General features: G+C 39.0%; 1 protein-coding gene across 3 annotated transcripts in view; it reads left to right on the forward strand.

The window, feature by feature from the left end:
* Nucleotides 1-25,651, forward strand: part of gria4a (glutamate receptor, ionotropic, AMPA 4a) — a 128,077-nt gene that overhangs the window by 67,623 nt on the left and 34,803 nt on the right. For 2 of the 3 annotated variants that reach the window (XM_005720719.1, XM_005720720.1), the window contains exons 4-11: nt 4,660-4,712; nt 4,973-5,104; nt 7,307-7,360; nt 8,431-8,589; nt 12,981-13,148; nt 14,361-14,465; nt 15,410-15,520; nt 24,779-24,985. In XM_005720719.1, coding sequence (XP_005720776.1) covers nt 4,660-4,712; nt 4,973-5,104; nt 7,307-7,360; nt 8,431-8,589; nt 12,981-13,148; nt 14,361-14,465; nt 15,410-15,520; nt 24,779-24,985 — 989 coding nt within the window. Of the gene's footprint in view, nt 1-4,659; nt 4,713-4,972; nt 5,105-7,306; nt 7,361-8,430; nt 8,590-12,980; nt 13,149-14,360; nt 14,466-15,409; nt 15,521-18,563; nt 18,609-24,778; nt 24,986-25,651 lie in introns of those variants that run through there. The other variant, XM_005720721.1, reaches the window with a different exon arrangement.

Below are 25,651 nucleotides of genomic sequence, written 5' to 3' on the forward strand. Positions count from 1 at the left end.
GTGTGTCATTGTTTTCATAGGACTCAATGCCATTCTGTTAATACTACATACACCACATGATCCAGTAGCTTCTGGATCCATCCTTGGTGTTAAAATTTTTTTTAAATTAAAGTAATAATTTTCTTTTTGATTTTTAGTATTTGACATTTAATTCAATTCAGTTCAGTTTTATTTTATAGCACAAAATCACAACAAGAGTTGCCTCATGGCGCTTTATATTATAAAGGTAAACACCTCACAATTATACAAAGAAAAAACCCAACAATCATATGACCCACTATAAGCACACACTTTGGCAACAATGGGAAGGAAAAACTCCCTTTTAACAGGAAGAAACCTCCAGTAGAACCATGCTCAGGGAGGGGCAGCCATCTGCCGTGACCAACTGGGGGGTGAGACAGGATAAAGACCTGCTGTGGTTAGCTCGCTCTGCTTTATAATGTTGTAATTTGAGGTTTGCGTGCATTTGCTTAAGGTCCCGCACACCGTCTCACAGCATTGAGGGCTAGACTTCGACTGGGTCTTTGCAGCACCTTGGTTCTTTTCTTTTACAGCCTATCTGTTATAGATTTGCTGCTGAGCTTGGGATCATTGTCCTGTTGGATGACCCAAGTCCTGTGGCTTCAAAACAAGCCCCCAAATGATCAACCCTCCATGCTTGTGCTTAACAGTTGGCATGAGGTGTTTGTGCTGATATGTTGTGTTTGGTTTTCACCAATCTTGGCACTTTGCTGGGCATCTCCACTTTGGTCATGTCTTTCCAATGCAAGCACTAAAGCCTTGACTTTTTTTTTCAAAAACATCTTTGCAAACCTAAGTCATACAGCCCTGTTTTGTTTTTGTTTTTTAAGGGGAGGCTTTCTCATGGCAGCCTTTCAAAAAAAGTTGTACTTTTTTACCAGTCAATCTTCATCTAATTGTGCTGTGACAAACTTTAACATTTAACACACTTACTGAGGCCTATAGACCCTGAGACCTATTGCTTGGAGGTGTTTTGCATTTCTAAGGCCGAGCATTGCATTGTTTGACTATATGGTGGATTTCCTGGGACGTCAGCTCCTGGGAAGATTGCAGCATTGAGCTAAAACATTCCTGAATCCTCCAGAATATCAAACTGTCAAAACTTTTTCTTTCATAGAGGTGCTCAGACTTGCAGATGATCAGTTAATCAAGGACATTTGATTAGCAGCACCCAGCTGCTACTGACCCTCTTAATTCCTATAAAAGCAGTAAGGGCGTACCCCTCTTACCCTTAACCCTTTCTTTTCTTTTTTTTTCTTTTTTTTCATAAAGTAACTCCCATATTTAGCCCTGTGTTCTCATGGAAACACAAAGGTTTTATTACTGGCAATGGGCGACCGTGGCTCAGGGGGTTGAGAATCGCATCTGTAACCGGAAGGTTGCCGGTTCGATCCCTCGGCTCTCTGTCCTGGTCGTTGTGTCCTTGGGCAAGACACTTTACCCTACTGCCTACTGGTAGGGCAGTAGGGGCCAGAGGGGCCGATGGCGAGTTATGGCAGCCTCACTTCTGTCAGTCTGCCCCAGGGCAGCTGTGGCTACAACTGTAGCTGCCTCCACCAGTGTATGAATGTGAGAGTGAATGAATAGTGGTATTGTAAAGCGCTTTGGGTGCCTTGAAAAGCGCTATATAAATCCAATCCATTATTATTATTAATGAGCAGACTTTATAAGGACAGCAGCTGAGGCGTGCAGCTCGGATCTCAGCTGACCCTTCTCACCCTGGACACAGTCTGTTTGACCTGCTCCCCTCAGGCAGGAGGCTCCGGTCCATTCGCACCAGAACCTCTCGCCATAAGAACAGTTTCTTCCTCTCTGCTGTTGGACACATGAACAATAACCATATGACTGTTCCCACCACTAACACATGACCCTACGCTGTGTTCACTGCATCATTCCATGTTTGGCACTGATCACCACCTGCACTCATGTATATATCTTTCTACGTAGCACTTTAATTCTTATTCTTATTTTTATTTTTTCATGTCTATTTAAGCGTGATTTATGACAGTATGTTTGCACTGAAGCACCGCAGCAATTTCCTAATGTTATAAACCTGCTCAACATTTGGCAATAAAACCCTTTCTGATTCTGATTCTGATTCTGATTCTGATTCTGAAACAGTGGTGATTTGGCACTTTTCAGCCAGAGACAAAGATTTGGCCTCAGCTCTCGCGGCGTTCACCTGCTTTTGATTCGACCATGCCATAATGCAGCACACGCAAGTTAGTGGAGCAGGCACAGCTGATGCCCTCAGACCCTAACCACTGTCATGGGGATGCTTGGCACGTTATTTCTCTCACACACACCTACATGTGTGCACAAATAGACACACACATACACTCCCACACAGACTAATCCCCAGCCACAGGGAGTGAAACACAGGTCAAACATGACGTAAAGTCCCCAGACCGTACTATAGTGGGTGTGTGTGTGTGCGTGTGTGTAGGTGCCTCAGCCAGCATCCTGTGGCCTTCGTTGTTTTAAGTTATTACCTGGGGGAGCAAAAGGGGAAAAAAAGAGGAAGGAAAAGGGGGAACAGGAAACACAGGTTAGGTCAGTCGTGCTGGTGGCAAAGTCAAAAAGACAGAAAATTAGCTGTGAGTCATGAGAGGAGGAGACAAACAAGGTGACGGGGGCAAGGGCTAGGAAGAGGAGAAAGTGGAGGTAGATGGGGGGGCAGTGGAGGATGGCAGGGGGAGCATTACAGAAAGGAGGAATAAGTAGACAGACAAAATCACAAGCCTCTGGGTATGTACAGTAGCATATAGCACAGGAAGGAGGGGAAATGTTTGAGAGAAAGGGGGATGGGAGGGAGAAATGGAGCGAAAGATGGATGCGTAAGAATTTGGGCTGTACTCACCCATGACTTGGCCAAGGCAGGGCCCTTCATTACAGGCTCCCATCAAGACCTGCTGCCTGTAATGTGCTGGAAAATAGGCAGTAACACTGTGATCTGTTTTATGCACCCTGCTCTGCTCCAGAGACAGCTGCTAACACGCACTCACAGAGGCACGAACTGTGGATGTCCACAGAACTGCACATGTGCATGCAAAGGCAAATGCATTCACAGACAAATTCAAATAGATTACATTAGTGCATACCCATTTCTGAAAGCATTAGATAATATGTGTAAAAACAGTACATAGGAAGGCACACATACTGCAAAACACCTGAGTAACTTACAATATAATCAGTTTGTATTCTGCAATTAGTTTGAATTCTGATTTCATTTCGATTTTTTTTGTGTTCAATACAGTTTAGTTTCTGAAGCAGATAAGCTCATTTGAGTTTAGTTTTTATCCACTCTTTCATTTTCTTCTGCCTCACCAGTTCAGGGTTGCAGGTGTGCTAAAGCGGTCACAGGGCGAAAGGCAGGGTGCAATGCAAAATGATGATTTTTAGTTTAGTTTTTATTAGCTAGTCTTAAACTGGTTATTGCAGTAAAAACAAAGCACTTTGTGAAGGCGGTTGACTCCAGGTCACGCACACCTGCTAATTTCTTAATAAACAAAATCAGCAAAGTCTCATCCAGGCAGGTTGTGATGACACATGTGAACAAAATGTCAAAAACATATTTTCTTTTAGTTTAGTGAATTTCGTAAGTTCACAAAATCTTTTTTGTCAGTTTATTTTTCTCCAAAAGTTGGGTTATTTTTTACACCAAGTTTGACCTTTTTAGAGTTTTAGGTTAAGTTTTAGGCACAGACATTTTCATTTAGACACATGTATGATTCTATATAGCATCAGTCTAGTGGTTAAAAAGGTCAAACTAGAGTGTGTGCTTTCTCGTCTTGTGTTTTAGAAGACTCCCGCTGTACTTGTGTTTCTCTGCCTTTGTGTCCATGTGACTTTCAGCGAATTGTGATATCATTTTATTTTGATTGAATCTGCTTTGCTCAGAGAGTTAGCATCAAGGTTTGTTTCAGCGCTCATTGTGATAGAAACATGGCCGCATGCCAATATTAAGAAAGAATATTGCTGTTGCATTGTGTTATTACTTATTATTACATGTTTCCCATTTGTCTTGACCCAACATGACACTTGTTCGGTGTAATATTATATCCATTGTCACTCATGTTGACACCTTCTGCTTGTTTGATCAAGTCAGATTCATTAGAAACACATTAAGAAGACAGCCTGTTCAAAGGTGTGTTGCCTCATATTGTAGAAGCAGAAGTCCATTTTATAGTTTTGATTCCAGACTATAAATACTAAGTATTTACACATGAATTACTTTTTAATCCTATTTTACTCTTAAGGGGGAAAAGGATTGAGAATTTAATTTCAATGAAATGTCAACACTGAGTGTCAGAATTCGACAGACAATTCAGACGTTACACTTTGTAGGCTGAAAGATAAAAAATTAAGTTGAAGATGCGTTAAATGCTAAGCATTTTGCCCCTAGTTTTTAAGCGTAATGCACACCTGGAAACGGTTTTGCTAATTCTGGTATAATGTGCAAAGGTTTTACCTCAACTATGATTAGGATAACAGATTTTGAAAACACGAGCACTTTTATTTATTTAGGTTTTTTTCTGGAAAAAACAGCAAAGCATAATTTATCCATTTTTCAACTGCATCATGTACCTAGTGCAGCATTAATTCTCTTTTTTGCTTCCCTTACTCTCTGTTGTTTAGGTTATGCAATACTGCAGGCAATTATGGAGCGAGCGGGGCAGAACGGATGGCAGGTCAGGACACACACAAATGCGCAAATTCTTGGAAACCTGCTAAAACACACACACATGCACAAGAATTGTCATGCTTTCTCAGAGCGCACAACTAGTATATTAATTTAAACATCCACATGCACACACTGTGCTCCCATGCTGTGTATTCACATTTCTGTGATTAGTTCTTCAAATAGCTTTTTCATTTGCTTGAGGTTTACATGCATGACTCTATCCATGATGTCTGCTCTTGTGTTCCTGCGCGCATTTGACATGTACAGGTGAGTGCAATCTGTGTGGAGAGTTTCAATGAGGCGGCGTATCGGAGACTCTTAGAGGACCTGGATCGACGGCAGGAGAGAAAATATGTCATTGACCTGGAGCCTGAGAGACTACAGAGCATCCTGGAACAGGTACTGTTATTGGGAAATTTAACCAACAAGATTGTGAATACTTCAGTCTCAAATCCAAAATAGTGCTTAAGCCAGCAAACCATGTAACTCATATTAGTTGAGTATGGAGGTTGAATATGGAGAGATTTGTGGTGCAGATAACTTAGCAGGATGGAAAAACATGGAATAATTAACAGGTCTATTAAATGTTAAATAATTCTGTTTTAGAGTAAGTTTGAGGTTGTTATTGCCATTTATTAATGGCTACATTACATTTACAGCATTTATAAATACTCTACAGTCCCTGGTTACAAGTAATAAAAGGAATTTTTAAAATGTAAAAAAAGAATTATCCAACTGCTGGTGCATGGAGGTCTGACACTGATCTGGATGCTAAACAAGATCATGAGATCGAGTTAATGGCTGCCCAAATATCACTGAGTGAGGGCAGAGATGACATTACTGACCTGCACTTAACACTTAATGAGATACAGCCAAAGCACAATGATGCGTTTTTAGATCCTTTTAACCACATAATAGGTTGTGTTAAGTAATGAGGTGAGACCCTGTGAGAAATAGTGAAAACAATTAGAATTAAAGTTAAGTTACTAATGACTGTAGTACCACATACCGTAATGGAGATTTTTCACCGCACCACTAGTGTCTGCCGACTGTCTGCTCCACTCAGCTGGTTGCAGCAGCTCGCCTGATGCTTTCTGACATCTGGAAAGAAAACAAGATTTGAGCTTTTCCCTGGAGTTCGTAAATGTGGAATGAAAAACTGTGACTTCCCCAACAGCTACATCAGTGTGTGATTGCAGTAATGACAGTAAAGAGTCCTATCGCACACAGATTTCAAGCATATACCCACGTAATAAATATCAAGGCATGCGCTCGGACACCTTATGGCTGTCTGAGTTCATTAGATTGTCTGTCTTGTTTGATGGTTAAGTCTTAAGCTCTGACAGGTCTCAGGAGTGTGTGTGAGAAAGAGAGAGCATGTGACTCAGGGCTGCAACATCCCATTGGTCCTGCCACCTGTCATTACATGTGATCCTCACTTTGCATATGTGATAAACTCACTAACACAAACATACACACAAGCACATTCACTAATGCACATACCTCTCAGAAACTCCTACAATTACTGGTAACACACAGAAATTTAATATATGTAAAAAAAAAAAGCTAAAATTACAGCATTACAATGCACATAGTCATACAGATACACAGACACAAACCCACACTAGTAGCGGCATCTCAGACACACAGACTGTTTCTTAATTGGCTTCTGTGCTGAGTGAACAGACAGACAGGAGGCGCACGCACAAACGCACACATGTGTACTGAGACGGGCATACAGACACAAACACACACACTAGTCAGCTCTGCAGAGCTGGCACTGGCTTATATCCCTGCTCTGAGACAGAGACTGCTCTGTTTGTCTGCCCCTGCCAGCTGCGATCTTTGTGTGTGCACGCGCGTGTGTGTACGTACATCTGTCTGCGTCAGTACAAAGCCGCTGATATGTGTGGGTGAGAGAGAGACAAAGAAAAATGTGAACAGTTTGTTAATTAGGTTTATGCCACTTGTTAATCTCAATATGCATTCGACCACTTTGTCAGAATTCCCACAGTCTGCTGTATTTTCGCTCCATTTCCCTATATGGATAATATCAGTGACCAAAAACTCACAGGTTTTAGTTTTGAGCAGAAATATTTTTACCTTATAGGTCACATTTGAAATCAAATAGCAAACAAAAAAAAAAAAATGAAAAGAGTGAAATCATCTGCAGCTTTTATAACCCATATATTGTGTTTGGGTCAGACTTGACCTGTTTTCAAGTTTAGGTAAAGTATTATATGCTTTCTTTCAGTGGAACTACATTTCTCAGAAGCAGCTATTTCAACAGAACAAATTAAATTTTATCATTTCAATTTGAATGTCTCCAAAAGACAAAGTACTGGCTGTTTTCTACATCACTAAAACATTTTAAAAGTCTGCAGAGTTTTTAGCCAGCATGGTACCAAAGTCTTCATCATTTTATCCTCCTTTAATCAGCATAATAAAGTAACCACAGCACCACTGTTAAGGAAGGTAATGGAGCAAGAGATGGAGGAAATCACCTTTTTGTCCTTGTCACCCCTGTCGTGCTCCCTAATGCTACTTTTCCCCTGGTTTCCAAATTAAATCCACGTTTTCTCTCCCCCTCTCTCTTTTCAGGCTGTCAGTGTGGGGAAACATGTCAAAGGTTACCATTACATCGTAGCAAACCTGGTAAGGATGCTGGCGTTGCTTTCAACTGTTGTCCTGCTGTTTTCTGAAACACGTTTCCTACAGTGTTGGTGTAATATTTTATTCCAAAAGCCTACTTAAGGAATCCACAGTTGACATGCAATACTAGACAAAACAAGATGGACCTTTGAAGAAGAATTCTTCAAGTCTTTGTCGTTACAGAGTTGGAGATTTTCTGCAATGATTAAAAAAAACATTATCTTAATTATTTTCTATTTATTTCTACCAGATCCTATTATGTATTTTACTAAATTACTATTTTATCATGTGTCTCTCCTTGACAAAGTCACACCTTTGGGAAGCTGCTGGAATCAAGCTCAATAAAATCAGCATTGTTTCAACCTTAATTCCTGAAATCTTTTGAACAGTAGTTCTCTCCAGGACAGTGTAAAAGGGTCCGGCTCAGGTCAGGTTAGATGGAATTTCATTGCTCTTAGTGATTCCTCAATGTTACAAAGTTTCCACTGTGGGGATGTAATCTGGAGATCTTAGTTTGTGGGAGGACTTTGAACCTTAGATCAGGGGTCTCAAACATATGGCCAGGGGGTCAGAATTCGGCCGACAAGGTCTCCAATCTGGATCACTGGACAGTTTTGGAAAATGTGAAGGAAGGCTTAAACTTTGGACTTTTAACTAAAGTTTTATGTTTTACAGCTTTTCCTGCTCATAAAGACATCCCCCCATGGCCATTCATACGATACCGAAGTACTTGAGTAGCAGTTAATCAATTAAATGATCTACTGTAGAAAGTTCTGGGTTTTGTTTGACTTTTACAGTGGTTCCACAGTTAGAATAAATACATAAACAAAATAAAACACATTTCTTTATCAGAAAAACTGAGACTTTTTTCTTACATTAAGATATCTCAGGCAATAAATGTGTAGTTAGTGAAGTGTACCTTCTTTACACTGATTAAATGGTTGTTTCCTTGGATATTTCATAAGATGAATATGGACTGCATTACATCGTCTGGTCTGAAGGTTTTTGTGGTTTTTGTGTTACATTGTTCCAAACACATTTCTTTATTTCTGTCATGCTTTTGGTCTACCCAGGGTTTCAAGGACATATCTTTGGAAAGGTTCATGCACGGCGGGGCCAATGTGACCGGGTTCCAGTTAGTGGACTTCAGCAAGCCTATTGTCATAAAACTTATGCAGCGCTGGAACAAACTCGATCAGCGTGAATACCCTGGATCTGAAAGCCCACCTAAGGTAATAAAAACACGTTGCTCTATCATTGAATATGCATTTTGGAAATCTGCGTCAGACAGAGGTCTCGGTACGTGAAACATAGTCTTGTGTGGTATCTGAAGCACTGAAATAAATTCTACAGCAAAATATGAAATGAAGAAAATGCAGGACTTCCATTCAGACTTACTTCAAAAATGCATGGTATTGAAATAAACAGTTACTTGAAGTGCACACACACACATATTACTGCCATTGATGTGCAAATTGCTCTTTGTACCTGAAATTCAACGCAAAAGCTGCACGGAAGGTTTTCAATCAGGTATCCAGCCACAGGGGGATACGCAGTATTTGAACCATTCAGAGTGTGATGTGGTGCATGTGTTACAGCTTCTTAGCCAATCAGAGCATGACCTCAGAATGTGGCAGTGAAAAGGCTTATCTGTGATTAAGTCTCAAGGTTAACGTGATGCATACAGATTATGTAGACTAAAGACTTTGGTGTTCTGTGTCTGTTTAGAATAATATTCTGCTGTCATGTGTCGGCTCTGTCACCTATTTACTCACTTTTCTGAGATATCTTTCTTTAACCTTTATAGTTCCAGCTCCCTATAGATATTCACAATTAAATCCCTTGACAGAGCACTGACCTGTGGGTCTATTTATAGAAAAAATGTCCACCTACCCATTAAAAATACATCAGCTGTCAGCCCTCTGCCCGCTTGCTGAAATTGTTTGTATTCAATAATCCTCAAAAAAACACAATAACGCAGTAACTACTAGTAACTAGTAACAGTGATGCAAATATATATTTATGGTTTTACGATTTCTAATTGGCACGCTATTTTTCACCCAGTCCCAGTGTTAATGAGCTAATCATCAGTTTTAGATTCACCTAATGAATTCTCATTAGTAGATGTCAGCTTCATCAATCGTCCCTTAACATTTACACAACATTTAGTGTGTTAATTGAGGTAAGCCTATTATGCATGATTGTGACAGATAAACACAGTGAACATATTTTGATGCACAAAACAGAAGCAAACACACCTGTAAGTGCTCAAATCTCAAAACCTCTAAACATCTTTGTTTAAGTGCATTCAGAGAAGGTATTTACTTTTGCTGCCATGTACATATACTGTGTTACAAACCTGGAAACAATGATTTGAATGATTTAACAGTAACAGAAATCCAGTTACCTCTTGTGACAACAGATGCCTCCAAATTGCTCTTGGCTAATTTTTGCTCTGTAAACAAAAGAAAGAAATGAGCTCAGTTAACCTTGGGGCAACTGGTAGCCTTAGGCCAAATAAAAATGTGGCCTGATAATGGGCAGGGTGGGAAATACTACTGAGAATTGTCCCTTCTACACTTGAGGCTGGAATTTGAGCCGCCCATCAATCAAAATCTCTTAACTGCTGGTTTCTCTTTGTTTTGCTTGGAGATTTTGTTGAAAAGTAATTGTCAAAGAAATATATTAAGCTCATTAAAATGTTGTATATAATAATTAGGATCACTTCAGGAGATACAAACAATTTTTCCAAATTTCTTTCAAACACTTGATCTGACTTTATGAATGTTGACCACATCTGTGTTAACAGATTTAATCAAAATGATTAGTAAGAAGGATTTAATAATGATCATCGTGATAATAATCTTAGTAAACATTAGATTTACTCACTTAAACTCTACTTTTAGTTATTATTGCTGGTATGAAATTAAATGTTCAGATGTTATTTCCCTCTCAGAAACTCATTTAATATTTTTTTCAATGTAGTGTTTAAATTTTTTTTTCTTTTTGTTCGTCTATTAACTTCTTGCACAATCCTGACGTTTTCCATCTTTCTTGTTATTGCTTTTAATCAAATCCAGTTTATCCGTTTTTTTTGTTTTTTTTTGAGCTATTGTCACAGGAAAGACACCCAGGTTCAGAACTTATAGGTGGAAAAGATAAAAAATTAAACATTCATATTGGGTAGAAGGCAGCAGCCCTACTTTAAAAAAAAAAAAAAGAGCACACAAGCGTAAAAACACAGACACTCTGAAAACGACCAAAATGACACAGGACTGTATACAGAGCGATGAGAGGAAACACAATGGGAACTAGATACAGCTGAGATTAAGCAAGACAATGAAAAGACAGTAAAACTAAAAGCAAGTCAAAAAGAGACAAACAACTCACAAAATAAAACAGGACGTAACAAACAGCTAACAGACAACGTCTCAAAAAGAAGGAAATGCTGGAGAGACAAAATTAGAACAGAACGTAACAGTAAAAGCCTTCACTCACAGACCGTACCTTTCTCCCTCTGAACGAAGACGAACTCGTGCTCAGCCAGTGTTATTCATGACGCCACGTTAAACGCTGTCATGCAAGGACACATCTATAACAGATTCAACAACCCTGGATATCTGGAAAACCAAAAACCCTTCTCAAAACAGGAAATTACAACTATACATGGAATTAAGTAAGGAAGGCTTTGGCTACAAGACAGCAAACAAACAGCAGCTTTCAGTGAAACAGCCTGCAGCATCCAAACCCAGAGAATAATCAGAAGCATGTATTTTCAGTCATCATATTGTCACAGTCATGGGAATTGTGGAAAAGGAATTTGACCTGATGATCAGACTGTGAATGCCAGGGTCAAATACCAAGTCCAAAATTTTTCAGGATCAAGTTTTAGCTGTAACATCTACCCAACAGCAGAATTTTGCTCTGTTTGATTTTTGTTCTTTTGTTCTTTGCGTGACAGTAAAAGAGGTGAAGATTCAGATGTGGAAGTCATCAGAATACTTCCAGGAGTGATCTGAAAACAGCAGGGGAGCCATAAGAGAGCTACACAAAGACAGTGAAATTTAGGTCAGATATGGTTTTGGCTCGAATTGGATGGAGTCGTTTACATCACAAACTTAGTTAGCAAAATGGCATTTTTATTAGCTTTAAAGATAAATAACAGCTGATGCTACTAGAAATAATTTTAGTTTTTCTTGCATTTGATTATACTGGACAATGTTCAAGTCCTTCCACTTGCAAAAGGAGGGATTTGATCATTTCACTTTTTGCAAAGCGTCATAGCTGCATAAATTTTTATAAATATGTGTGAAAAATGAAAACTACTTGGTTCATCTTTATATATTAATCATAAAGCCGGTCCCTGATATTTTTCTCTAAATGTTTTATCCTGTTTGAAAACTTAAAGATTGAATCTGATCCTGGGGAACATTTTCTGAAACTTTGTGTTTTTAAAAGGTAATTCTGTTTCTTTGTGCCCCCAAAACATTTGTACTCTACTCCTGACATAAACTGAAAGTTAGAAAACTACTTGGCTCACTTTTTGTTTTCTCTGTGATTCGGATAGTCTTCATCTGTCAGTCACATGCCTAAAGGCTTTCCTTAGTTTCAAAGGGTACAGATGAAAGGAGGATGACACAGTTGCGTAGCCTTGCAAAAAACACCTTGTGGGATACAAATCAAGGGATGTCAATAAGAGAGAAACTACCTGCAGAGGCGTGGAAAGCATTGGCAAGAGAATCTCAGCCGACTTGCCTGCATCCTTCCATTTTCATCCCTCCACTTCTTTCTGTCGCGATGTGAAGGCAGCCTGCTGAGTGTTTGACTGCCTCCATCTGTGTGGAGCTGCGTGTCTGTGTGTGTCCTGGGTGGGGGTGTTGCTGCTGAGTGTGTGTGTGTGTATTCTTCCCTGCAGCGCTGTGTCTTACCTATAATGAATTTGTCAAGCAATCTGTCAAGACCACCATCACTTGCAGGGTTTCATCAGAGCACAGACACTGATAGTGTCTTACATTGAATTAAAATTAATAGCAAGTCATTTTAAAGGTATTAAGTCTATTTTATAATACAACCCAGTGAAACAGTAATAAGCGTTTGTAAACCTTGGCAATCAGCATGACAAAGAATTATGGCATATTTGAAAAACACGTTTATGATATAATTTAACTCATTTAAATGGCTTCAATGTCACGTACAGTGACTTTATTTAAAAACTGTAACTCTGTCTAATCCTGGCACATTTACAGTGATGTTACATTTATAGTGGTGTTGATTGATATTTACTGGAGAAATAAAATAAAAGTCAGAGCAGTGAGATAGACTGTGGCACTGGTCACAGTTTACATAATGACCATGTTCCCTTATGTAGAGTTATGATGGTCTAAGCCTGGTCAAAAGATGTGAGTGGGTAGTAATACTGTTGTAGAAAAACATTCTTGGAAAGCAACAAATATTCTGAAATACTTCACACTAAACATTTTAATGCAAAAGGATAATAAAACAGTTTTTAGGCAATTTATGTTATCAGTTATATAACATGAAGGACCTAAGATATACATACAGTTCTATACAAAGTTTAGGCTTGTCAAAGAGGTAACCTTTGTCCCCTCTCTCTTTTTCGCAGTATACCTCATCTCTGACTTATGATGGTGTCCTTGTAATGGCTGAAGCCTTCCGCACCCTTCGCCGTCAAAAAATCGATATCAGTCGCCGTGGCAATGCAGGTGACTGTCTGGCCAATCCAGCTGCTCCTTGGAACCAAGGAATAGATATGGAGCGTGCGCTCAAACAGGTTGGCTCAATTTCACTGATAGTGTACAAATTTTATAATAGAGTGAATGCTAAATGAATTATCCATTATCACATGTAAACACACAAAAAACAAATGAAATGAACAAAACAAAGAAGAAAGACTAGGATTGTTGCTGATGTAGAATTTTTATTTTTTTTTGCTTTCACCTGAAAAGCTGGAGGTAAATAGGTTGTAAATAATCTGAAACAAAATGGTAGCAGAAAAAATTACTGAAAAGGTTTTAAACACTAACTAAACTAATTAAACCATTCAGATAAACTCTTAGTTTTGTGCCTTTATTTTGGAAAGTTAAATCCAAGTGCTTTTATTTTGAAAATAAGGCATACAGTACATGGATGCTCTGTTAGGGACTGCGGCTGTTGTCTGTTGTGAATCGGTAGAAATTTTGTGGTCATAATGTTAAAGTTGTGGAGGTCCCAACCATTTGATGATAAAAACAGCACATGACAGAACAAAATATTATGGAAATAAATGCTTTGGTCCAGTTGTTTTAAAATACTGTATCAACAGGACTTCAATTGTCTCTATGTTTATACTTGTACTGCCGTATTTCTATATCTTATCAATTTATATTAATGTCTCATGTACTTACCCATCAGCGGTATTTGCCTCAGACTTTCAGTGTAATGTTTAAAGTGAAAACGAGACAATATTAACTTTAATTAGACTTGGCCTCTAAAAGCAAAGACAAACTAACGCTTAATGACAACAAATGAGGGGCAACCTAAGAATCAACAGAGAACATTAAACAACAAACTCAAAAACACTGGGTCAAAAACCCAGCACCGTTAAAGTATTTGCATTCATTAATTCTTCTGTTTATAGTTGCTTAGTGGCAGCAGCTAACATTCCCACACTCAATTCAGGTTTTCAGCTTGGGCACAAAGTGTTCATAGGAAACAATGCAAGCGTTTCGTTTGGCATAATTGAAATAAATAACGGGTATCAGTCTTAATGTTAACTGTGCATCAAATTATTGCTAATGGAAACTCAATTTTGTCTCTGTTGCAACATCCCGTTGCAGTTATTGAACTATTTGTTTAAGCACCGCTTGCTTGGCTTCACCATGAAGACAAAAAAAGAAGCCCAAGCACTCCTATTGTACTCCTGACTGTTCACTGAGTGTCTGCGATCTTAAACATCTGTATGAACTATTTTAGTTTTATGTTTCTACTGTTACAATTCATCCAGGTGCGCATTCAGGGCCTGACTGGGAATATTCAGTTTGATCACTACGGTCGGAGGGTGAATTACACGATGGACGTGTTTGAACTCAAGAGCAATGGCCCGCGCAAGGTAAAAGTTCCTCATGCATTAAAAAAAGACAAGGACTATAAATTTTTGAGTCCAGATACTCACAGCAATACCATGAGCAAAGTATTTTAGACCGTGTTTCTAAAAAGCCATGTTAAAAGACAGGAAAATGCAAAGAAAATGCTGTTTATCTTAATTTGAGCAAATGCGATGCCTCAGCAGGATATATACATAAATCACAATTAATTTAAACAATTCCTGTTAATTTGTATAGTGCTTCATTCTTCATTCAGCCTCCATTCATAAAAAAAATAATTTACGCCATAATTATTTTCATAATTCTTAATTAATAACTTCTGTTTGCAATTATGAATACCATTAGATGACTGCAATCAAACCAGCCATCACAGCTTGTGTATATTAATGGCTTTTTGGAGTACACACTGGAGATCAGCTCCCAGGCAACCTGGGGGTACATAAAATCTGCAGTGACATAAATAAGTAAAGTTTGAACATAATCTGTCTCAATAAGAGAAGAAAGTAAGAGGACAGGATGTCATTTGGAACAGCTTATAAATTCTCTATACTGGAAAATCACATACATGTAGCCCCAATAATAAAGATATAGCACCATGTTCCAGCATCGCAATTGTTCCTTCGACAGCGATGTGTGTTTATTGAAGGTTCTTGGCTCACACTCAATATCTCCTACAGTTCCAATGGGAAATTTCCTGGAGTTTGCTCAATCTGATTTATCTTTCTCTCAGTCTCATTTTCTCCTATTTCGCCTTCTCATTTCCTTTAATGATTCTGTTTTACCTTTTCTGTCTCGATTGTATTGCATGCATGTCGAATTACATTTTGCATAAATTGTGCGAGGGTAAAACTGATTGAAAGTACATTAAACTATATTTTCATGGATGTTTTTTCTCTTATCCCTCTCATTCATCTTCTCCTACTCCCATATATCCCTCTGTTTACCTCAGATTGGTTACTGGAACGACATAGACAAACTTGTGTTGGTCCAGAATGAAAATGCTCTGTCCAATGACAGCTCGGCTATGGAGAACCGGACTGTTGTCGTGACAACTATCATGGTAATGTACCATCTGACTGTTTTCATTTCTCCATTGTTTGGGTGCTATTTGGGTGAAGCTCTCCTTCAGCGCGGACACTCAGTCGTTCCAAAATACATAGCCTAATGTCACCAGAATCTTGATTTGACTTGAGCACGTACGCAGAGACTTGAAGTTTATGTTGAAAAAAAATTACACACCAGAAAAAATATGATAACCATATGAAATAAGTTTTTATTTTACATTTTTTTCCAAGCAAGATTAGTAAGTGGAAATTGATGGAATAGGAAAACTATAGGCAGAGAATTTCTCATATACAGAACACCCACTTAGAATATTTCACAGGGGATAGGATACACACTAACCAGTCACTTTATTCGGCACCCCTGATCGAGTGGTATAATGCAAATACCTAATCGGCCAATCACATGGAATCGATTCAGTACATTCAGCCATATGGACATAATCAAGATGACCTGCTGAAGTTTAAAGTGAGCATCAGAATGGAGATAAAGGGGGATTTAAGTGACTTTGAATTAGGCATGGGTGTTGGCGCCAGCTTGCTGATGTTTCAGAAACTGACGACCTCCTGGGCCAACAAAGAATGGCCCAGAAAAGAGAAAATATCTAGTGAGATGCAGTTCTTTGGGTAATAATCTCTTGATGCCAGAGGTCAGAGGGGAAAATTGCCTGACTTCTAGCTGATTGCAAGGCAACAGTAACACCAGTAACCACTTATTGAAGCCAAAATAGCAGCACATCAATTCGATTCAGTTTGATTGTATAGCCCAATATCACTTGTAACTGTTCGAAAGGATTCACAGGCATAAAAACATTAATGCACAGGATGTCCAACCTTGAAGCAGATGAGCTACAACAGCAGAAGAGCACACTGGCTGTAGCAACTGAAGCTACAATTCCCAAGGATTCATCAAAATTGAACAATCGAAGGTCTAATGATCCTTGATTTATGCTGAAACAAGATGAAAAGCATGGAGCCATCTCCGTGTGGTTGAAGCTACTAGAAGTGACCTAATGTCAGAAAGCTCACATCATCTCAAGCTGGTTTCTTGAATATTGAAAAATACTCAGATTAGCCTCCACCTTTTGCATTTTATCTTCTAATAGCAAGTGAGAATCTTGTTTTTAAGCCGCATCACTCCTTTTCATTGAAGGGTGTCTTGAAAGTACCCTCTAGGTGAACTGGGGCTATTTTCAGTACAATTAAATAAGGGAGAAGTGGGCATGTGTCATCCCTTAGTGCTAATAGAGTCTGCCATGAATATTGCAGTCTGTACTGTGGGGAAACAATGGCCACAACATTAATGTGATAATACGAGGCTAAAGTGCCCCTTTTAAGTGTTGTTAGACTCGTCTGATGGTTCACAGGACGATTGAACCCTTAAGTCTGGACAATCTGGCTTTTCAGTCAGCCTCTGGCACACTCTCACCTCAGCCATTGTTTCAGCGTCCATGGGAAGTGTTTGGAAACTTCCACTTATCAAAAAAAGAAATGTTTTTTTAGCTTGGACCCTCTTTGTTTTCTTTTTATTGGTGGGGGCCATACATTATTCAAATGAAAACGGTAATGCGTCCGCTGATTACTGATTACACACGATCGTAACCAGTCAACATATGCAATCACTTTTCGTAGAGAGGGAAGTTACCACAGTTACTTTGTGGATACTGTAGAACTGATAGCGCTTCAAGTCCAGCTCTGTGGTGAGGTTTACCTGTCTTTGTGGTCTTTTTGGATACATTCAGCATCAGAAAGCTGGAGGATGAAGTCCAACAAGGGCACAACATGGCACCGTTTTAACACTGAAAGAAAAATCAGCCTGGAAGTGGACGAGCTGGATGAGTTCAATAGAGCCCTCGCAGTACAGCCAGGAGGGAGTGGCACTTGTCCACCTGGAAGATTTCACTAATGTCTCATTAGTAGGCAAATCCAAAAGTGACCTCAGATCACCATTTAGAAGTGACCTCAGTCCAATCTCTTCTAATAGCTTTCACATAGACACTGCTCTGCAGCCCAGTTTAATTATTCCTCTTTCTTCTACAAACAAGGATAAAGGAGGGCTAATCGGTGGATGTGTGCACATCCTCCGCTTACATTTGATTTCACTTCACCCATCTGCAGCGTTTTTATGGTGGCCATCCCCTTCCTGTAAATGCAATCAGTCTAATTCAATTTGGCATGCAAAGTGATGCAAGTGAAAGCAACTCAAAAGACTAATTTCAGCCCAGAGATAAAACAAGCCACAGATGCTCGGGCTTTAATTCGGTGTTTTGTTTTAAGGCACATTGCATCGTTTCATCCAGAAAACTCAAATGTGACCAAAATATCTGCAGTTGTACTTCGCCATTGCCCTCCCCTCATGCAAATACTTACAAACAGACAACGGCTCAAAAATGTTGATTTGAGAGTGCAGTGAGTCTACAGTGCCTCCGGTGGCCAGATCCAGTCATCACTCCTGCTGGCGCAGAGGAAAACAGCCGCGCATGCTGCTGTAAAGAGTTCAGAAACACTAAATCAGCTGGATTAGGTGTTTGAGCTTCACCTTCAGCCATGCACATTTCAGCTGGCAATATATCAAACTACACTGCAGTGTTTGGTTTGGTGACTCGAGTCAGGTGCAAGAGAAACATACAAACACATCAACAAGATCAGATACTTAAAAGGGCAATTTAGTAATCTGTGACAGTGCAGTGCTGTTTTCTGTTTATTTTGTACTGTGTCAATACATTAATCTCATTTTGGTTGAAGAGCTGGTGTTATGAATAAATTAGTATGGTGAACAGTGTGTACATGCTTCCGTTGTTTATTTCCCTCTGTCATTCTATAATATGTCTGTCATTCATCTGACATTCCAGCACATCTGTCCTCGTACTCCCCTCATCTCTCCTTCGTCTTCTCGATTCTCTGTAACTGTACTCACCTCTTCAGCCTCCCCAAACCTTTGTTTTCTACCTCCATGCCTGCAGTCTTTGCATATTTCTCTGTGGATGGTGACCTCAGCAGGGCTTGACTAATGTTAGCTCAGCCACCTCCTCCTCTTTGCAGCCTCTGGTGATGAGGAAACCTCTGCAGCGACACTGATGCCGAGTCTGCAGACAAACCAACAGACAGAAAACACAGACCCTCGAAAATGACTGAGAACAGACAGCCTGATAGAGTTTCTCTAAAGCTCTTAAAGGACTTATCTTTCTTTTCTTTTTTTTCTGTATAACATTTTTTTTTCAATTATTTGGTTCTGACATCATATATTTGCTTAGATGAAGATGGCTAAGAAATAACGGCACAGAGAAGAGACGAGAAGGAGGATCATGGCCCTGTGAGGTTTTGGGCTGACTTGCTCATTGTGCTCCTGTCTTCCTCTCGTAACAAAGCTACCACCAGATGAAAGCTCTGCAATGGATTCTGCAGCGTCTGTCAAGGTTTGACATTTGGTTGCACAAAGTCACCGGACTGTAGGACAACACCGTTAATTTAGATTCTTCTCTTTTTGAGGACAACACAGCTACCACCGTCCTCTCTGTTACACTGCCTGCAGAAGAATTTGCCTTAATCAGATTTCGATTTTATTTTTTACTTGTTTTTTTTTTTTTAAGAGAAGATGTAGGTGGAGAGTGACAGGTCTTCACTGTCAGTCCGGCATTTTTTTAAGCACTCACCTTTCTCTCCTCTGTCTTCATCTCTATGCTGTGTCTCTCTGTAAATCTATTCAGTCATGCCTACTCAGTCAACTTTCCTTTAGTGTATTTGAGCTCTTCTGATAGGTTGTTGTTGTTTTTTTATCTCTTCATCAAAATAAAAGGGTAAAGTAAACCTGTTCTCATAATTTTAGGTGACTTGTTGGGCATTTGTATGAGACAGTGCTATTTTCCATGTCTCTCTATGTATTTAATCTTACTTCCACAGTGACACTGTGATCATTTGTGTACTCTACATGTAAAAGAATAGCATTTTTTAAAAACTATCCCAGAAAATACTCCAAAGCTGACCCTACACGAAAATGGAAATATTGCAGACATCCTCAAGACCCAAATGCTAAAGTAAACATTAATTAGAAACCCAGTTACACAAACACATGAATACATGTGCATCAACAAAGCCCTCACAGATCTCAGAGCAAAGATGAGGGCAGATTGTTAGATGTGTTGCCTATGGTCATTATTAAAGAGTCCTTAACTCTATTCCAGATACACCCATGAGGACATGACTGTGTCTTATTTATGCCCCTGCTTTATAATCATAGTAGTGCAATATATCTGACTTTATATTAGTTAGATTTTAAGTTAAACAATTCTAATCTTAAAAGAAAGAATATTGTTATTGAAAAAATAAAACCAAATCTTTAACGAACCAAAAGGATTGTGCACGGCTGGTCGGTTAGACTTAGTCTGCCTTGATGTCTAATTAGTTGTCTGACTGATTCATATGTTGACAGACAAACTGACTGACTGTTACTGAAGAGGACTTGAAGGACTGGCAGTCTTCGTCTTCTGGTCATTGGTTGGCTGCTCAAATAATCTTATTAACTGCTGAACTGCCCTGCTTTCTTTATGGCTAAATAGCTGGGAGTTAATCGCACTGACCAACTGGCCAAATATGTGACCGGATAGATGATTATGTACTGTGATTGCAGTAATTGCTTAATAAATGGACTGCCTGACCAAGTAACTGACAAAGGCTGTGACTCACTGCCTGCCTTGCTTCTCTGGTCATGTGAACAGATAGCTCGCAGGCTGGTGAGATGTCTCTTGCTATGTAAAAATCTGGCTTTTAAAATGCTGCAATCCAGTTGGGGGGTTGAGGGGGAGTGAATGAATGACTGGACAGTTAGGTTGACTGTCCATTGCATTGGGGTTCGTCTTCTCACCAGGCTAGCTGACTGGCTTACATAGCAAGTCATTTCTGCCTTTTTGGCACCAGAGTGAAGTGTTTCATGTCTTATCAGCCCCAACCATTTGCTTCTACAAAGCTGTTCTCCCTCTCTCACACACCCCTTTCCCTTCTTTGCTTGCTCCCTCGCTTCTTCTCCATTTTTCTTTTTTTGTCACATTCTCTCTTTCTCTTAATCTCTCCTTCACACTTTCCTCCTTGCTGTTTCTATCGTCTATTCTCCTTGTAGCGATCACTGTTTGTATTCTGATCTCCTCCCTCATCTTTCTTCTGTAGTTTCTTACAGCCAAAACGCCCTGCATCCCTCTCATCCTGCTAGTCTCGTTCCCATTACCATCCTTCTTTCCTTTCAACCTCCTGATTCTTATTTCTTCCTCTCTTCTCCCCTCCCATTCCTTGCACTAACTCATGATGCCACATTAGGCAACACCCAAACATGATGCTTTTTCCCAGCAGTAAATACATGCGCTAACATCTTGTACACACACAAACTCACTCACTCACAGCAAGACAAAAGTGTCTGGAGCAAACTGATAACAAACCTTAAGGAGGCATTAAAGTGATACACTGCCACTTTTGCCAGAGCTTCAGCTAAAATGTGTGTGTCCATACATATAGTATATCCTTTCGTGTGTATCGGCTTACATAAAACTAAATTAACTCAGCAAAGTAGACTTGTCAGACTTCAAGCATTTGACCTTGTAATTGAGATGGCTGCATTCTCCTTAACACAAGCTGACTAAAAGATTCCCGCTGAGAATCAGTGATTAAAGATGAAGCAAACAAGCGCTCAAGGTTATTTTTTAAGGAAGGGACCCGATAAGGCGCTTCCATTTCAGGGTCAGCAAAGAAAGTTGTTTGGACGTGACAGGATTGGATTCACAGAATTAACTATAAAGCTGACAATAAAAATAAATAAAATAAATAAATATGCATTAGAAGATATTTCCATTTGCCAACTGCCAAGAGTTTGATTTGGACAATAATGCTGTTCTCCATTTGACACTACAGCATGTGCACGAATACTTGTGGATATGATTTTAAGTTGATTATTACATAAACCTTAAACCAATTATATCAGAAACAATCTCAAATTCAAATTAAGCTCCAAAAATAGGAATGGAGTGGTTTATTCAAAATGAAAATGGGAAATAGGTGTAGCAGTTTATTGAAACATGTGCAAAGATACATGGAAATAGAGATATATAAATAAATAAATAGCTTGTTACAATTCTAACAAGCTTGAAAGGTATGACACCTTAAACGTTCAACACAGTCTGAACTCTCTTAGCTGAACTGTAGTTCTCCAATCTTCTTGAATGACATTCAAAGCTCCACTTTGAATGTTGGCTGCCTTTTTGTTCTGTTCTCGTTCAAGATTATCCCACACTTCTTTAATCATGTTGAGGTCCAGGCTCTGTTTAGGCTAAATCCTGACTGAGAGTGTTCCACTGTGTGTGTTTTTTATCAAGGTATGCTTTCACTGCATTGGCAGTATATTTGGGATCACTGTCATGTTGAAACATGAAACTGTTGCCAATCAGATGCTTACCAGATGGTACCTTTTTGTGTTCATAATTCATTTTGAAACGATCCCCAACCCCACTAGCTGAAAAGCTGCTCTAAACCACGACAGTACCTCCACCGTGTTTTACGGATGGATGTAGAGAGCAACAGAACTATTGCTCAAGACCGCTTTAAAAAATCACTGAGGAGATGTATGTTGTATTTTTCAGCTAATCCTTTGGTTGCATTCATTCCAATGGACAGTTGTGCTAAGCTAACCGTCTCATGGCTGCAGCTTCATAATTAACTTACAGAATTAGAGTGGTATCAGTCTAGCTCTGAGCACATATATGTTAATGGAAACTATTAAGGTTATAGATAGTGCTTTAAACATGCAACCACATCAATCAGATTATAATATTACATACGTTTGAGTTTCCTTATTTCCTTATATATATTTGTACAAGTTGTCTGCATAACAACTGGTTCCAGCATTCAAAGCACTTGTACTTTAAAAGATGATTTCCTCACACTATCGCTTTCCTCTTACTTTTTATCCCTGGTATGCGATTGTGATGCCTCTGTGCATCTGTTTCATTTACATGAAACTGCTTTGCTTTTCACATGATTGATGTATAGTTTGTGGAATTTGTGCCCCGGAAGCTGCTAATGTATCTGATAATCATATTTTTGGGAGAAATGTTTTGTTCTTTTATGTTTTGTTTTCTTTGTATGTTATGAAACTGAGCACCAAAGGGCAAATGTTTGTATTTAATGATGACGATGATTGTCTTGGTAGTGCAAATGTTCAGCATTAATATTCAACATAAATTAAGAACTGATTTGAATGCTTGGCTTCAAAAGAAACAGATTTTCTTAATAGTCTTTTACTGAAAAGTGGAGAATTTTTTCTTTTTTTTTGCAAAAAGCACCTCTGTAATGTGTATTTGTTTTTGGATTGTCTAAATGTATTGTTATTTTCTGTATGGTTTTTTTTTTACCTTGTTTATGTGGAAGAACAAAAAGGCGTGCACGTCCTAAGCAAACTAAAAAAAAATGATGATGAACTCATTTAAAAAATAATATTTTAGAAAAAGAAATGTTTACAGCTATCCGAGCAGCTTTTTCAGGTTGTGAACATGCTTAAAATAACAATGATAATACTTTATCTTGATGTTTTTTGGGTTTGTTTTATTTTGGTGGTGGCCAAAATCAAAATACCAGACTGGAGTCTTCAGAATGGTAATCCTCAATCCAGTGAGCAGTGTCAGGATGTCCAGCAGAGGCGGTGGGGAATGCTTTTAATTTTCAAGATATTTACTCATAAACCAAATTAGGAATCAGATAATATAAGACAGAAATTCTTCTGCAGTATAAATCATCTTTACATTTAGATAAATGCAAAGTCATTAAATACCCCCACTGAGAAGAATTTCTCATTTTACGCCTCAGTCGTACACAAGTGCACAAGTAAATGGTTTCATTTCAAGCTCTTTGTTTGCTGAAGAGAATAAGGATCAATCTATAAATCCAACTTCCCTTTGAAGGATTTGTTTGTATCGCTCAGCTCCTGTTGTGAGATGGTTTTAATCCCTCTGCATGCCTTCCTTTGAGCTAGACCTTTTCTTAATGTAATTCAATTTCCCAGATTGAAGATTCTCCCATTGATTTCATCCAGATCTGTGTTCTTTATTGCTCATTTGACCTCTTTGATTCATGTCAGCATAAAAATTCTCCTTGATTAAACTGTACTTGAGTTTGGTGTGAATCAATTTCGCGAATGAAGAATTCAAATGTTATCGTTTTGTATGTGTTTTATCGTCCACATTTACTGTTTCATAGCTCGGCCGTGTTGGGTATTATACCGGGCCTGTTTGATTAAACAGATGAGATTAGTCTTTGATTAAAACAGGTTTGATAACATTTTAATAGGCTTTGTTTCATGTGGATTACAGGGTAAGCTGCCTCAGGCATAATACCATTACTCACTGCTTCTGATAGATGCACTGTCACTCAAAAGACTCTCTGCGTCTGTGTGCGTTTCTTTTCTCTGTGGATATCCTACGTGCAGCGATGCATTTGTGCTATTCCTAATACACCGACCACCTCACATTAAACTCACTCTTTTCGCTTTCATCTTTGATAACTGCATGCACAGAATTCATTTCGCCTAAAAGCACCAGTCTCCTCTGCTTTTTCTTCTCCTTCTTTGTATTTTTCTTCCCTCTCATACATTTCTCTCTTCTCAGCATTAGTGTTGCACTAATTCAGGTGAGGGTCCCTGTGGAGTCATGTAGACGAAGGCATATAACACAGTGCTGCAAGTTAGAAAAACAAGATATAAAACTTCACCTTGTAAAAACCATCTGTAATATATAGATATTTTCCCATTTTATCAACTATCATTTTTTTTTATCAAGTTCTGGCTTCTGTGTTTTACTAACAAGGTAGTTTGTGTGTGAGATTTTATGTTACTACACAGTTACTAACACATGAATCGGATAATGTGATGGTGGGTTATATGGACATGGTCCTGTATGTACGCTAAGATATCGTAGGGTGATGTGTATGTAGTTTATAAAATTCAGCTGATTTGCTCTTTGGTCTTTTATTCAATCCTGTAGCTTTGCATTATTTTCATATCTTGTAGAGATTTGTTACTCAAAAATTGTTTTTACAAAAAGAAGTTCAATATAAGCTTCTCCTTAAAATCTATATACATGTCTATTTTTCACAAGAATAACATAAATTTTCTTTGTACGTGTTTCATGCGTGGTGCATTGTTCGTAAGCAGACTGGTTCCTCTTAATTCCTGCCATCATGTTCGTCCAAACAGCTGTCCTTCTTCCCTTATGCTGGTTTTGTAGGAGGGTCCTTACGTGATGCTGAAGAAGAACTGGGAGCTTTATGAGGGCAACGACCAGTATGAGGGATACTGTGTGGACCTTGCCTCTGAGATTGCCAAACACATCGGAATTAAATACAAGATCTCCATTGTACCAGATGGGAAATACGGAGCGAGGGATCCAGAGACAAAGATATGGAATGGCATGGTTGGCGAGCTTGTGTACGGGGTAAGGATGGAAAAATTGCAGCATGCAAGGAATGCTTTGAATTTTGTTCTGGATTTTCTGTTAAGTATCAGAGTATGGCGTTTAAGTGAAATCACAATGACATTACAACAGCATCACAAATCACATCCTGTTATGGTGCACTTCGGTGCCTTTTGGCAAAAACTTCTATAATCTTTGCAGAGGTCGTATGAGCTGCAGAGACATTACATCATGCAATGACCGAGAAATTCTCAAAATGACTCCCTGCAGTATAGCAACTCTCACAAGCTCTGCATCTCCATAGTTGCCAAGTTAGCTTCCCACTGAGATGTAATGTCACGGCAGGTTCACTTATTTCTTGAGATTTTTGCCACGCTGGTTAATTATGCCATATACTCCCAGGCACAGTCTGAGATCTCACAATGCTGTCTGAATACAAACTTTATTTGCACACACAAGACAATGTCAGTCGTCGATTTGACGAAGAGTGAAAGCGGAGACGTTGCAGCAGAACACCGACAGAATTAATTACCCTCCAGAATCTGGAAGGTGACACAGCAGAACATTGACTAATCGGGTTTGATTTGCATCAAACACTCACAGTCCGTCCTGATAACTCTTCTTCCACACATAGAAAATACTGTACTGCACTTGTAGTCTTTGTCTTTTGTTTGTTGTACTTTACCC

Source organism: Pundamilia nyererei, unplaced genomic scaffold, assembly GCF_000239375.1.
Source record: "Pundamilia nyererei isolate P.nyererei 1_Seehausen unplaced genomic scaffold, PunNye1.0 scaffold00003, whole genome shotgun sequence".
NCBI classification, from domain to species: domain Eukaryota; kingdom Metazoa; phylum Chordata; class Actinopteri; order Cichliformes; family Cichlidae; genus Pundamilia; species Pundamilia nyererei.